The following is a 15,621-nucleotide window of genomic DNA, read 5'->3' on the forward strand; positions in this document are numbered from 1 at the left end:
TGAATGTGTGCTGTTCGAATGAAGGGAATGCTGTGTTTTGTTTGCAGCATGTACATATCTGTTAGTTTAAGATATGTTGTTGTTTTAGTAGGTCAGCTATCATTTTCAATTTTCCTTCTTGTCATTCAGGAACTTATCAGCAGCATTTATTTCGGTTCCACATCGCTGCAGTATAGGTAAACACAGCGGCATGTCGGCTTTGAGTTATTTTCTGTTTCCATCTCCTTTTTATATCTTTTCCATGAGATTATATTTGGAAGCGATTTTGGTTTATTTGCACAGATGACAGATATGGAAAATTACAGTACTTCTATGGGCTGGGAGGAAAAAAGACTAACAGCTTAAGTGCATCAAATCATCTACTGAAATAAAGAATACACAAGTAAATGATCTCCTCTTTGAGCTGAAACATGCAGTGAAAGGTCATCCTTGGCATTTCAAATGAGGGGGAGTTCATAGAGAGACCTTCAGAACAACTGACATCCAACCCTGGCATGTATTTAAAAACTGAACAGTTGAGCTGTTGAATAGAATCCAGTCATTACTCTTGAGCTACCGACTGAAAAGACCCTTTGAGGGCCAACTAATAGATATTTGTTTGTTCACTTCCTCAATAGGCCTTTTTCACAGCAGGTATTCAGACTCGTCATGTTGTTACTAATAACATTCACGGTGGCTCAGTTCTGTGTCACAGTAAGTTGTGCCAGTGAGCCAGTAATGGACAACTCTGACACTGAAGCAGCTAAATGGAATTCAGCCATCATTGATTTTTTTATTTACACTGGTGCTTTTCCCACTGGTTTAAGTACCTGTGTAACAATGTATAAATACTTTATTAGAAGTACAATTTGTTATGCTGAATTCTACTTAAGTAAAAGTTTAGAGTTATTATCAGTGAAATGGACTTAGTATCACTAAGTATCAAAAGTAAACTAGTAAAGAACCCTGTGACAGATGCATTACTATATATGACATTATTAGATTGGTAATACTGGGGCATTTTACTGTTGTAACAAGTTGAGGTGGAGCTATTTTTTTATATAAATAAATCTAGGTGGCTGTGGGGTGATTAATGGTAGGAAGAAAAATTAAATTCTCTTTATAAATTTGATACATTTTTCTCAAATTTTTGCCTTTTTACGAAATATTGGATAATTTTACCTCTGTGCACCTTGAACAGTTATTTAAACAAAATCACCCAAGTTTAAAAGGGAAATGTTGCTGACAACTCATCTTAAACTATCAGCCAAATAGATACTGCTTTTTTTAAATGTAAAATCTAAATATGAACCCCCTGAGATGTAGTGGAGTAGAGAAAAAAAAGAAAGCTGGCTAAAATGGAAATATTAAAGTACAAACACCTCATAATTGTACTGAAGCACAGCACTTGAGTGGTTACTTTCTACCACTGGCTGTTCCTGCTGTGATCCTTCTTCCCTTCTGTGTCCTGAAAACAATCTTATGAAACATCCACCCGCTGTTGCCTTGGTTTTTTTTTAGCTCTACATACATGCAGGTAGAGTTAATATAAAAACTTTATGTAGATTTTATCATATTAGCATCCCCATAGCAACTGTTGTGTAATCACATTGCAGTTTGAACCTTGATTTAATTAGCATACATAATCAGTTCATTTTTTGGAATGAACGTCTGTTCCTCGTTTCTCTGATAGTAAATGTGGGTCTTATCCTATACCCAAATAGTCAACAGTGATTGATTGTGTGAGCCAGCTGAAGAACCATGAGCTAAGAGGATTTTGACAGGCCCCATATATTAAGCCCAGAGAGGCTTTTCAGTCCATGCTGTCATTATTACAGGTACAAGCCTCAGTCATATTGATCTTGTATAATCAATCATTCCAATGCACAATTGTGCTTTCATCTTCCCAGTGAAGTGTATTCTCACATTATTCTGTAGTACTGTGTATGCTGCTTCTTTCTTTAATGTGACAGTGGGGACACATTGACACTATTCATAATTTAGGTCAGCTCTTGAACAGGGGGTCATGTGCCACAATTTGAATATGCCGTGCGCCTGTCATGTGTTAACATGCACTTTAAGGGCTTTTGCCACTTGATGAATATTAAACCTCCCACACGTGTGTTTGAGCCACTTAAGTCCCCACTATACTTTTGATGAATAGCGTCAACAAATCATATTTGCCAAGGGAATATAACAGGAAAGAACGAAGTGAGGCGAATAGATAGCGCTCTATGTAACTCTGCATCGCTACAGATGAATATCTAAGTTAAGACTATTGTTCTGCACTCACAGTGCACGTAATAAGGGCTATTATAGGGCTTGTAGGCAGACCTGTAGGGGGAGGAAAATGAGCTTATTCTTGTATTGAGAATCTCTTTGTAGCTATAAGTACCCAGCAATTCAACTTGCATTACGCAAGTGTCATTACATCCCACTTGAGTCCCCTTCCTGACAAGTGGAGATAATAATGATGAAGATGAACACAAATAAGATTAAGGTAAAAGATAGTAACTGGCAGGTGCGGGATAATATGGGGGATGTGTATGTTCCTATTTTGCGAATCTGATTCTCTAATTGCCACCATCTGCTGTCTGAGTAAAACACCGAAGAGGAAAACAGGGAGTGAAGCGTTTGCGTTCTGACTTGGCAATTAAAGATAAATAAGAACCGTAACAGGAGACGGGCATTTTGTTTCTTTCCAAAGTAACACCAGTTGCAGAATGGTTGGCCTGTGATTAACCTTCATCCCAAGGGCTGTATCCTACTATTTGTACTTCTTTTTTAGGCTTGCAGGGTATGAGGATAATGCCTACACCATAAAAAGAATCCAACAATCTTTATAAAAGCCTGATTGGAATTTTTGGTTTATCTGAACATTTTGGGTATGTGTATTTTCTAGGTTTTTTTCTTTTCAGCAAATGTGCTTTCTTGTTCTTCAGTTCCTTTTCCTGTAGTTTTCCAGTTTTTGTTTGTCTTTGTTGAAAGCCCAGCGATTGACCTTTAACCCAGTCACATATGGGGGTCAAGGGATGATTATTGTAGCTGGTTGGAAAAGCTACATTTGGAAGGGAGCTTTGACCCTTTGTTGTGTTCAGAGTTGTAGAGGCTGGAAGCCATGGTCAGCAGTACCTTTCATGACCTGATAGCTCATCATTATTCAAAGTGCTTAATGCTTCGAAATCATATATTTCTCTTGTTGCCAAAACACCAGTCCTATTTTCAGTTTCTCAAATCCCCAGAACCAGAGTGTTGTGTGACAGTGAATGGAGCTGTGGAGGAAAGTTTGGGCGAAGGTGTAATTAAAGCTGATTATGGTGAGACAGAGGCGAGGGTAGGGCAGCACATTTGTCTTCCCCACCTAATGAGTGGAGGCTGGGAGAGCTGAATTAGCTGCCTCGCTGTCGTCTCTCCCCTGCCATACCACTTTGTCACAAGGACACTCCTCCTGCAAGATGAGACAGGGTCAAGTGCATGTGTATCCCCTGGCATTATTCTTACAGGCTGGTGGGGCCCTTGTTCCACTGGGCACTGGGAATTGAGGCACTTTAGCAAGCTCTGAGCCACACCACTCAGCCTCTGCATCATTAAACCAGGCTAAAAATACACAGCCCACCCATGGTCCCCTGTTCGCGGAGGACCAGTTCATTGCCACGCTGAAACAACCGCTGACTCCTGTTCGTGAGAGGTGTGACACCATCATTTTTCACTCCCTCTTTAAATCTGATCAGTGTTATGAGGCTATGGCAATACAGTAAGGGTATGCTCAAACAAGCTGTTATTAAGTGGCCTTGTCTTTCGCCCACAAATTCATGTGATCATTATTGATGCCACCACTACCGTACAAATTCACACTGTTGTGTTCACACTGTTATTAATGCTCATCCCATGGGCATTAATGGACTTAGAAATCAATATGTGTTGGTGTAATGCTGGAGTGACATCTGCTACAAGGCATCCGCTCAGTACAGATGAGAAAGCCCATATACTGTGAAACAACACATTTATAGCTGCAACATATTATTTTTATCATCAATTAATAACACAATTATTTTTCATTCCATTAAATGTCAGAAAATAGTGAAAAATGCTCATCACGGTTTCCAAGAGTCCAAAGTGACACCTTCAAATTGCTTTTTTTTGCATTAAATGTCAGAAAATAGTGAAAAATGCTCATCACGGTTTCCAAGAGCCCAAAGTGACACCTTCAAATTGCTTTTTTTTGCTTTTTTTGTCTGACCCCCAGCCCAAAACCTGATTCATCTGTTGTCAGTTTTATTTTTTATCTACTAACTGGTTAATCTAATTACAGTTAATATGCAAGTGTGTTACCCAGGTGTATGAATCACTAAATATAAATGTTATCCACTGTATATAGACAGGTGACTGACACTCCAGTCCTAGTGGTTTGCTGAGTGCTGGCCTTTTAAAGAACAACACTGAACAACCTGCCTGAAGTGACCTCCCTAAAGCGAGCTCTGAATGCATTCATTCCTGGTAAATGATGCATTCTATGGATTTTGAGTAACTGCACCCTTACATAATCATGTTACTCTGTGAAGGGCAACACAATACCAATACAATATATCATGCAGCAGGCATGAATCAGCTGCATACTTACTTTATGGCTCAAATGGAAAGCACTGTCAAATCAATCACTGTATCTAGCAAGAATCCCATTCAGGCTGTTTTACATAGGCTACTATATAGTTACAGTGCAACCCCATGGGCCACAGGTGGAAGTAATTACACTGATTAATTAGACAGTCTGATTGTGGGGGTTTGACACAGAACCGGCTGTCCAAGGTAAATATGTTCTTCAAATGTTGAATGGATATACTTAAAAATATGCTATGCTTATTTCTTCTTATTATTTTTAGCTGCAGTACTCTAAGGTCAGACTGTTCTGTCAGTGTTTGTTGGATGGGGGTGAGGTGGTGGCCCCGGGTGGCCCTGAGGCAAAAGCTTATAGTCGCTTTCATGAGCGCAGTGATAATGGGACACCTGAGCTGGCGCATGTAGCCTACAGAGGGAGAGCGTTTCTGTCCAGTGTATACGTTAATAAATAATTATTGTGATAATATTACAGTGAACTGAAACAGTGAATCGTTATATGAAGATGCTTTATGCTCACTTGTTGCCTTGCGCGAAATAAATAAGGATTCACCCGTGTGGCGCAGTTTGGCTGGTTCCACGGCTTTCTAGCTGTCTGCATTTTAAAAAAAAATTAGTTTAATTAATTATGCTAATAAATGCATCTTTTTTATCACAGTGTCTGAACAGCTTATCCGACACAGCTCAGGCTCACTAACTAATAACCAACCACTACCGCGAACAATGTATTTCTATCCGCGGCTATCATTATCATTACATACACAAACTTATCACTTCGTACTTATACACTAACTTGTGTTCACAATGATTTTTTTCGCCATAAAATTGTTTGTCAAACGGAAAAAAGGCGTTTGAAATGATTCCCGAGACAAACCGGTGTGTGAACTGGCTTTATCTGGCTCGGTTTCCGCCGTGTTCCCGGTTGTACCGTCTCTTTACTGTAACTCGGAGCCTACCAAACTGTCCAGAGACAGCACTATTTGCGCTGAGGAGGAAGCGTGCAGCCTGTAAAGCGGCACTGCGGCATCGCTGTATCACTGCGCCCCGGTCCCCCTTCTCCGGGATCCTGAAGCTCGGATCTGGGGAGAGAGGAGGAGGAGATACCCTGTGGTTTTCCTTTGCGGGATTTATTTTGTCAGCTCCAAAACCTTCTTGTGCTTTATCTTTTTATAGTGACCGAAGGCCTGCAACTTGTCCGGACGGTCCCTCCCCACTCGCAAGGGTTTGCATTTCTTCGTTTTGCATGACGTGTCTTGGAGCAAAAAAAAAAAAAAAAAAGAGGGAGAGAGAGAGAGAGAGAGAGGGAGAGAGAGAGAGGCTCGCTTTTGTTGTGTGTCTTACAGTGGAAAATGAAGCTTGGAGAGCCGGAGCAGGAGGCAGTGCCAGTCCGCTGCTGCTGTTGTGGGCTGGACTGGATTACAGAGCCTGAGATCTCTACTGACAGCACAGGCAGACAAAAAGGGACTGTGAGCGAAGACAAGGGAAAGAGTCTTTTACTGAGCTGGAAAAGCCAGGGCGAGTGCTAGAATACAGTTTTTTCCCCTCAATAAGCGGTATTTTGGAGCTGTGTGTGCAGTGTGTGTCATTAGATAAGTGCTGGCACGGGGCATCAGGTTAAAGGCATAGGTACTGGGGAAAAAAAGGTTATTATAGTAAAGGCTGATTTTCCCTTTTTGGGTTGTTAGAAGGCAGAACATCTGCATGGAAGGAGTATTTCTGAAATGTTGCTGCATACTTAAATGTTGGCATGCTGGCTTGTTGGATGTGCCTTTGTTATGTATCCATCTTTTTTTTGTTGCAAATGCTTCTATTTGTGCTTGCTTAAAACATTTGTGAGTTTGCAATGTGTAGCAGAGCATTGGCATGTATGCTGCAGAATCCGGATGAGCTACAATACATGACAACCTGTGTCCAAGGAGACAATGTAAAGTTGAAGATGGTGGTGGGCTGTGACAGACAGGTTTTGGTTTGTGTGCTGATGCAGGGAAGGTGTGATTCCTCTGTGTCCACCAGCATTTGGAGGCATGATTAGAGGAAGGCTCTGTGAGAGCCTGCAGTTTGTTGGTTCAGTTTTCTTCCACATAAAATACCATTTCTATGATGTAATGGATGAGAATTGATATTCTGGACACATAGAGAAGCCATATGTGTGTTAGACTACAATGCCAGAGTGACTTTCGGTGGCTTTAGGCCTAGACTGTAGGCTATGCCTTGAGAATGATGCAAGCTGTTGAATGTTGCATCCTAATATCATAAAGCAGCCAGATGCCTTCAGTGTCAGACAGTGAAGGTATGCCCTGCTAAGCTCTACAGTTAAGTACAGCATGGCTTTTCAAAGGGTCTTGATAATTCTTTAACACTGTGTGTAAGACCTCAAGGACATCTCCCTGTTCAATTAGACCTGTTTTCATGTATGAAAGAAAGAGAAATAGTGCTGTTTTTGATGTGTAGAATATTTGAGTGCGTTGTTATGTCCAAGGTGATGTTTTGAAAGTAATGAATGGTGAATTGAGGCAGGTTGTCATGTTGAACATGTTAATTTAGACTGATTTTTGATGAATTTCAGAATTGCTTTATTCAAGACTTACTTTTTTTAGTTGATAGATGACCTACTATATGTGTGCAGCTCAGAAGTCAAGATGGTTCACCACGCATAATCATGGCATCTTCATTTCTAATGTCATTATTCACTACTGAAATGTACTGTGCCGTTGTAGGCGTTTGTTGTATAGATTAATGCGATTAGCAGACAAGTACAAAGTGAAAGGATAGATTGTACTAGCAGTTGATAGTTCTTAATACAACATTTGAGTTAATTAACACTTTATTTCAGGCTCAAGAGCAGTCAGTGTAGCCCCACAGTGTACTGGCGTTTGTACAGATATACACAATATCTGTATGTCACTTAAAATTAGCAGGTACTGTGCCAAAAGCAATGAGTTCATGTTGAGAGACACAGAGTAGTCAAAGTGAAAATCTTTGTAGATAATTGAGAAATGTAATCATTAAAAAGACAGTTTAGGTTACAAGCTTGGCAAAAGCATCAGAGACACTAGTAAAAGAGCACTTACAACACATAATCATCTCATCTCTGGGCTTAATGACCTGGCAGTGTAAGAAAACACAGTATGCTTAGGAGATGAGACTGTAACCACCCTAATAAAACATTCATCTTGCATTATGTATAATGGCAGTAACCTCCTGTATAGTATACAGCACCTTTTGGAAAATGGCTCATTGACTAAATGCACAGCTGAACTTGCTGAGTGAACATGTTGCAAATGTGTGCTCTTCTCTCTCTCTTTCTCTCTCTCTGTCTTAATCTTGCAGGAGGCAGAGTTTGCTGACCTTGGGTAAGAGGAGTAGGTTCCTGGAGAAGAAAGATGTGGCATCACCTGCTCAACTCACCATGGCGGGACATGTTCACTGAGCAGATATTTGCTTTAACTTGAAAAGCTCTTCCTCTGGCGGAATTGACAGCTTGGTGATAACGTGTTTAATAGATCATTTTACACCTCTGTCGTAGGATTTGATGGACTGCCTTTGGGGATCTTCGCTTGGAACCTTGCTTGGTTCAGTGACACGATGCAGTTTTGAGTTCCTGTAAAAGGCTTCATCTGTTGGATATTACATGGTTACCTTGGATCTAATACATTGATAACATTCGCTTGGATATTGTGGAGATTCTCCTCTGGGGTTTTCACACGAGTGGAGGTCGAGCAGTGCCAGTGTTTGGCCCTTGAAGAGTTTGACTCTCTGTAAGAGGAGGGTTTATCTGGATGTTTCCCATGAAGGACATGGATGGCCCTCGATCTAGTGGCCTCCGCAAGAAGAGGAAGTCGAGGTCAGCGAGGGATCGGGAGAGGAGATCAAATGGGATAAGGAACAACCATGTTAAGAGCTCCGTCTTTCGCTTCTCCTCCGACTCAGAGAGGGAGGGTGGCAGGGATCCCTCCTCATCCCGCCCTCGTCCCCCACGAAGAAAGCGAAAGGAGTCTAGTTCTGCTGAAGAGGACATCATCGATGGCTTCTCCATCACGGGGTTCGTGACCCTGGAGGCTCTGGAGGTGAGTGCTGAACCAGAGGGGTAGCCCCTTCAACTCTCTCCAGCCTTGTGTGTGTGTGTTGAGCTTTTGTATGAAAATCCAGTTGAAAATCTCTTAACATCGTATAAAAATGTGTTTATTATTGTGTGCCTCCCTGACGGGGCCAGCCCAGCGTTTTGGCTGTTGTGTGAGCTGGAGTTGAACAGATGTAGCTTTAGATGTAGTGCTGCAGCCAGAGATTACTATCTGTGTCACCGAGAGGCTCTTGTTGTTGTGTGTACTGCTCTGGATTTGTTTTCACAAGGGTTTTCCAGCAAAGCCTTACACCAGATGAGGGATGTGCTGTTATGGGTGTAGTGGCTGTTGTTCCTTTGTACACTTTGGAGTGAAAAAGCAATTTGATCCATGTTACAGCAGTTTATTCAAAGTGGGAGTAATTTATTGTGCACTGGCTATCCATTTTCCTTGGAATGCAAACCGGGCACAGGCTGCCTTCCAACAATATAGTTCTGAATTATGACTTACACAAGCAAGCATTTTATATATACCGCACAACTGCTACATTTTTCTCTAATGGTGACTTACAGATGTGCGACATATTGAAGGACACCTGTTTTAGTTAGCTTCAGCTTCAGTGGTCCTTGGCATAGATTCTGCAATTTTTTGGATCCATTCCTCCCTCATTTGGTGTTTCGATGATGGTGAGAGCCGTCTAGCATACGTACAAAATCTCCCACAGGTGTTCATTTAGTGACTGCGAAGGCCATAACATATGATTTCCATAATTGTCCTACTCTTTCCTTACTCTTTCCTTCTAATCAAGCCATTCAAGCACTTGCATTTGTGTTTCTCCACTCATCTGTTCAGGTGTTTGCTAGGCTGGGCAATATAGCTGAAAATTGTTTCAGGTAATAATTAGAATTTTAATGTTTTGTCCGTATTGTTGCTGAGTTGTGGACTGCCTGTGGATTGTTTCTTTAGATGTAACAAATTACATGTTGCATACTCCAAAGGTTGGAAGAGGCAATTGCAATTCACTCACAGCACGCTGTATTCTCAATGGATATGCTCTGTATGAGCTTGGTTTGCATTTAATGCATTTAGCTGAAACAACTGACCAATTTTTGTATTGTATTAATGAAGAGTCTATTGATGATACAAATTGCTATTTCCCAGATCTAGGTGTTTTTTATTAGGTTTTGTTATCTTCACAGGAAACATTGCATGTCCACAACTGTTAATCATCAGATACTTCAGCAAACATTTTATAGATTTTTAGGATTCTGTTTTCTGCAGGATGTGAAAATAGTTTGTATCTTCACAAGATCAGACTTTTTTTGGGGGCGGGGGGTTCCTGGGATAACACAGCCTGACTTGCACTTTCTAATATATGCAGTGTGATACCGATCTCTTGTTCGCCGGTGTGACCCATCTCAAGGATATGAACAGTAGCACCTGTCCTCACTGTATCTGTTTGTTATTCAGATCAACACTTTTGCTGAAGAGTGTCTTACTGTCATGTTTTACATTACTGTATTCAACAGCCATGGACTCATTCTCCTTGTTCTGTTTGACCTTCTTTCTGTTGTTCTTTCCATTGATGTTTTCTGTGTCAGTCGAATGAAACGCTGCTATTCACAGTTGGAGTGTCTAGTTAGATGACAACTCAGAAATCACTGTGTGAAAGTTTAAAGTGAGTGGCTCTTGAGTTTGCAAGGTCAATGTATTTAAAATAAATAGGCTAAAAATATACCTTGAATTTGAATCAGCTATATGTTCATTCTTTGCCTCCCCACTGACCGTCAGTTTGTTCATCTTAATCTCCACAATTTACATCAGATAGACCGCTAATGAGAGCTGAACATAAAAGCAATAAGAGGTCAGCTGGACTTGGCTCACATAGGTCTGCCACTCTTTTTATATGAATCTAATATTACATAATATGAAAGTAAGCCCCATTCCCTGTCAGCATATGTACGACTAGCAGTAAGATATTCTTGTCAATATGTCAGGGCTTTTAATCAAAACATCCAGAATATGATGTTCTATTTATAAATATGTATTACATTTAAATGAAAGCGTAAATTATGCTATTGACAATTGATTGTAAGTCAGATTAACAGTTTTATGTGCATTAGTAGAAATAATTTTTACATTTTATTACCCTACACAACATTGTTTCACCCTTTTACTGCAGTCAACTGAATGAAAAACTGACTAATAAATCAAAATATATTGCAGTATCAAATTGCATTAAAATCAAATCACAGTGATTTAGAAGGCACTTTTTACAAAACACTCCTGTCACAATGTGGTTCAATGATGGCAAACATGCACCGAGCTCAAGTAAGAGCAAGAGAAAAACAAATGATACTTGCGTTCGTGTGTGAGTCCAAATGCGCACACACAGGAGTGTTTTTGTGAGATTGTGACAGATCTCATTAATGCAGTATCATCTCACAGGAAAGTGAAGGGAGATGCCAATACTGTATTACATTACTTCTTACAGTTGTTTGAGAGCTTTAAATATAGCAGTTGGTTTCAATGTGTCCCAAATGTAATGACAGCCTTAATAACAGAAGCTGTGTGGTGATTCGTGTTTCACATCCCTCAAACTAGGATCTGGACTAGGACTAAGTCCACAAAGCTCCCTCCGCCATGTTGATAACCGGCTGTAGTGCAGTACCCCTCATGCTGTGTCAAGCTTGTTTTAGACTTTTCGTATGCTTCATTAGTCTGCCAATTATATCCTTAATTGATTAATTGTTTGGTCCATAAAATGTCAGGAAATAGAGGAAAAATGCCTGTCACAAGTCCCCAAAGTGCTAGGTGACATCTTCAAATGTCTTGTATTACACAAGGAACAACCCAAAGCCCAAAGATATTTACTTTACAATTATATCAAACAGAGAACAGCAGTGGAGAAGCTGGAGTCACAAAACGTTTGGCATTTTTGCTGAAAAATGACCTAATCGATGAATCGACCAGTAGTTTCAGCTCTAAACAGAGCAGCATAGATCCACTGTTAATGAAGTTTAAAACTGGCTTCTCTTCTGTTTTCAGAGAAAGAGGTGACAGTGCCAGGAAATAATAAATGGTAATAATGGATAACAACAATAATATCAAACAGCGCCACCTGTAAGATCCTAAGAAAACGTTTGGCATTTTTGTGACTAAAAGTTCATTGATTCTAATGTCTGGGTCAGTTGTGGAGATGTAGGCCTGGACTAAGAATGAGGTCCCACCCCAGTTACTGCCTCTGAAGTGCCCCTGAGTGAGCCACTTGACCCCCCACTAACTTTCATTATAGCCAACGATAGAAAACCTATTTTACTTGGCAGCCCTCTATGGTGACTGTGTTAACATTATGACTGAGGGTGAATCAGGAACTTACTGATGCAGATACAAGTTAAATAAAGGTAAAATCCTCCCAGAAGAAATCTTTGAAAACTTGTCAAATTACATCCATCCTGTTGGATTTTTTTAGGGTAGTTGGTTAGATTGTTTTTCTCTTTAATCTTCAATTATGGATCAGACTTATCAGAGCTTTTCTTGCATTTCACAGTCTCCATAGCTGAAATAATTCGATTTCTGTTTATTTAATATTTTTTAGTATCATTTTATGACAATTATGCTTGAGTTTCCTCCCTTATGTAATATTTAGGTAATATGGGGTTGTCTTTTCCTTGTGCTGCGCTGTTTTACAATCCTTTCTTTGCAGTTGTAAGCTTTGTTTACTTCTGTGTTTGTACCACACAATGTTAAAAGACTTTATAGTGTATATATGGAACTATGCACAAGCATTTCACAGCAGCAGCAGCTCTTTTTCTGTCTGGGTAAAGTTAAATTCTGATGAGGTCAGACCCCTGGAGGTATATGCTAGTGCTCTCCATCTGTCACCACAGTGCTGGAGCAACACTGCTCCCAGGCCTGCTTTTCATGTGCCTGCTGATATCTTAGCTTTGCATTTCTCTTTTGCAGTCTCTGGGCTGAAGCATCTATGATAAGGCTCTTGACATACCCAAGTAGCTTTTGCTAGAGGTTCTACAACATATTGTTGTCTTGATTACTTGGCTGTTTGTTGGTGTTGCAGTTTGGAGTGAACTTGGCAATGTTGGAATTTTGTTGCTGTTGGAATAAAACTTTACCATCAGCAAGCCAGTGAGAAAGCATATTACTACTTGGTGTTTCTTGTTTGCTCTCCCTCTAATCAGCATCAGACGGTCTTCTTCTATAGCCAAGTCTTAAGTGATTTGCTTCCCACTTATGCAGGATACAGGATGTGCTTCTACAATACGCACTGTGCAAGTTAATGATTATGTAGTTTCAAAAAACCTTTTGTAAAGTCCACCATCATGGCTTCAATTTCTAGGATCATGACTACCTGTATATCTCTAACTGCTGAAAACATTAGAACTCAATAAGGCTATTCACAAACTGTGAAAATGTGAGCACAAAGCAATGCTACAGAATAAATGCTTAGCACCACTGAATAAATGGACTATATTCTTAATGAGCATAAGGCTGGTCTTTTCTTCTAGTCAGACAAGTCGAGGTATAGCTCTAAGCTATACTATACTATTCTTTTATTGAGAAGAGAAACACCGGTTTCATATAGGAAATATAGGGTGGCAGATGCAATGTATTGATACAAAGTAGATATTTATTTATTATAAGCGTATAAGTGTAATAATGTAGTGCTAAGGCACTACAAAAGTATGCTACAATAACCAAATGTTTTTTATGTCTCACATTTGGAGCTCAGTTTGCTCATTTTCCCAAACCTAAACTCTCTCACTTTAAATTGAGCAAGAAATTACAAAGACATATTGAGGAGTGTTCATTCATTGCAAAAGTACACAGCAGCAGTCTTTTTGAAGAAGCTGGTTTGGAGACAGATTTTTATTGAGAGGGGCTCAAGTACCAACGTATTACAGCACTTGAAGAAATTTTATTTCAGTTATTGAGTGCCTTCTCCTCTGAAACCTTTGTTATGTTTTCACCCATTTGTCTTAAAGGGTGTCCCCAACCTCAGCATGCCCCTACTGACCAGAATTCATTTAAAAATGTTTCCTTTGTCAAAACCACTGCTTCATTATTCCCAATAATTAGCAGTTTTTGAAGTCTATACATGAATCTGACAATCAGTAATTTAGTAATTTAATTAATTAGTTAATTGCTTGGCATGTGAACATGTCTATGTGTGTACCACACATGCATGCACACATGCATTCTCCTGAACCTCCATCTCTGCATGTAATACAGGCTTGATCAGGCTCCTGTCCAGTCACACACTTGCTTTCCCTTCCTTTCGCTGATGTTCAACATTGCGTCTAAAGGCTGGACTGACTACTGTTTTAACTCGCATAACAATGCCTCATCTTTTTGCTCAGCAGGTTAACAGCAGTCTATTACATGATTGACTGCCTGTGATAATACGATGAACAGCACAAAAGCAGCACTGTGTAAATTAGTACATTTGCAGTGTTCTGTTCTACTCTGATTTTGCATTTAAAGGTCTGGAAAGACTTCTTAATTCACAATGTCCCACAGCGCTCCTGCAGGTTTTGTTGTTCCTCTAAATAATTTTCCTTTCTAACTTAATTTGTAACACACCATAAAAACAGAAGAGAATAGATTCATCTAATGCACAATGGGTATACAGAATTGCACTGGGCACATAACTGCATAATGCCACATATGGGCCGCTTAGTGTTGGGAAAGACGTGCAGAGCTGGTGGAACTTAAAGATGGATAGTTGGTAACTTAGTTATTCAGCTAGTTGTTAGTTGAAGTTGGTTCATCAGTTTGTCTCCAGTAGTGATCAAGAGTTAATCAAGATTTCTCACAACAGCCAGATTACATTATGTCCCCCCGTGGATGATTCCTAATGACTTTGTTTGCCCCGCTTTGCCAAAATACAGCTAAAGTCATACATTCTAGTGGATTTTTGGAACGTCAAGACAACTGGCAGATGCATTTCTTACCTATTCGGAAAACTTAGCGGTTTATCTGGTTTAGTTTGTTTTGGTCGGGTTTCCATTTCAGCGCTTATATCTGTACAGGCGAAGGAGCGATACCACAATTAACTGAGAATGACGCAGGTTTGAGGCATGGGGGAAAATCAGGCTGACGTCGTTCTAACCTTGATCCCCTTGCGCTTTCGGCCTAGACTAGGCTAGGGGAGACAAACGGGGACCGCAAAAATGTTGGTTGAGGTAGAGACCAGTTCTCTGGTTTGGTGAATGGGCATATTGCATGCAGGTGGGCGGACAGCGTGAGCACTTGGATTGACATGTCATGGGCCCAACTGCAAGCGCGAACAGACTACTAGCTGGCTGACCCACCAGGAGGAGTGAGGAGGAGATCGATTAGCAAAGAGCATTTAAATTTTTTTGGCGGCGCTGTCTCAGCTGTTGGGTTTTGAGCGACCACACTTAAACAAGAGTCTTATAAAGAGGTGATAGTGGTAATAAGACCATTGTGGGGGTCTGCGCGCCTGGAAGGAGAAATGTTGTTTCAGCATAACAGCAGTTAAAGTCCTGCGGCTGCTCTTCTGTTGGTCGCCTGCGCGGCCTTTGAGTTCCAGATTTCAGACCTACTGAGCCACCACCAGGACGTTGGTCGGTTCCGATTAACAGTGTGTATTTGTATTGGTTATTTGATGGTTGCTGGCCTGCCCGCCCCAGCAAGTGTGATGGTTGAATGTTTAGCACCAGCTCGGCCGCTACAACCCATCGTGGTCGACACCCACACTGGGGCCTTGGGAGATGGTGACACTCCAGACCGAGAGACGCCGGTGAGCGATCGATAGGCTCATAGATCTGAAGGTTGATCATCGAGTTACGGTTGGGGGGAGTTGGCAAGGTGGTTGAGGAGTTCAAGCAAAATGACTAACTAGCTCATTGATAAGGTTGTCAGACCTTCAAATAACAGCACATACGATGGCTGGCTAATTACATGGGCCTGATTTGGCAGCGGT

At 40.7% G+C, this 15,621-nt stretch overlaps 1 protein-coding gene across 1 annotated transcript in view; it reads left to right on the forward strand.

The window, feature by feature from the left end:
- Window positions 1-5,643: 5,643 nt before the first annotated feature.
- Window positions 5,644-15,621, forward strand: part of auts2a (activator of transcription and developmental regulator AUTS2 a) — a 292,397-nt gene continuing 282,419 nt past the window's right edge. Inside the window, 2 exon segments of the mRNA XM_035666926.1 lie at window positions 5,644-5,815; window positions 7,924-8,660. Of these exon segments, the coding sequence (XP_035522819.1) occupies window positions 8,373-8,660 (288 nt within the window). The 5' untranslated portion in view covers window positions 5,644-5,815; window positions 7,924-8,372.

Source organism: Morone saxatilis, unplaced genomic scaffold (genome assembly GCF_004916995.1).
Source record: "Morone saxatilis isolate NCDOM2014 unplaced genomic scaffold, NCSU_SB_2.0 Contig20, whole genome shotgun sequence".
Lineage (NCBI taxonomy): Eukaryota > Metazoa > Chordata > Actinopteri > Moronidae > Morone > Morone saxatilis.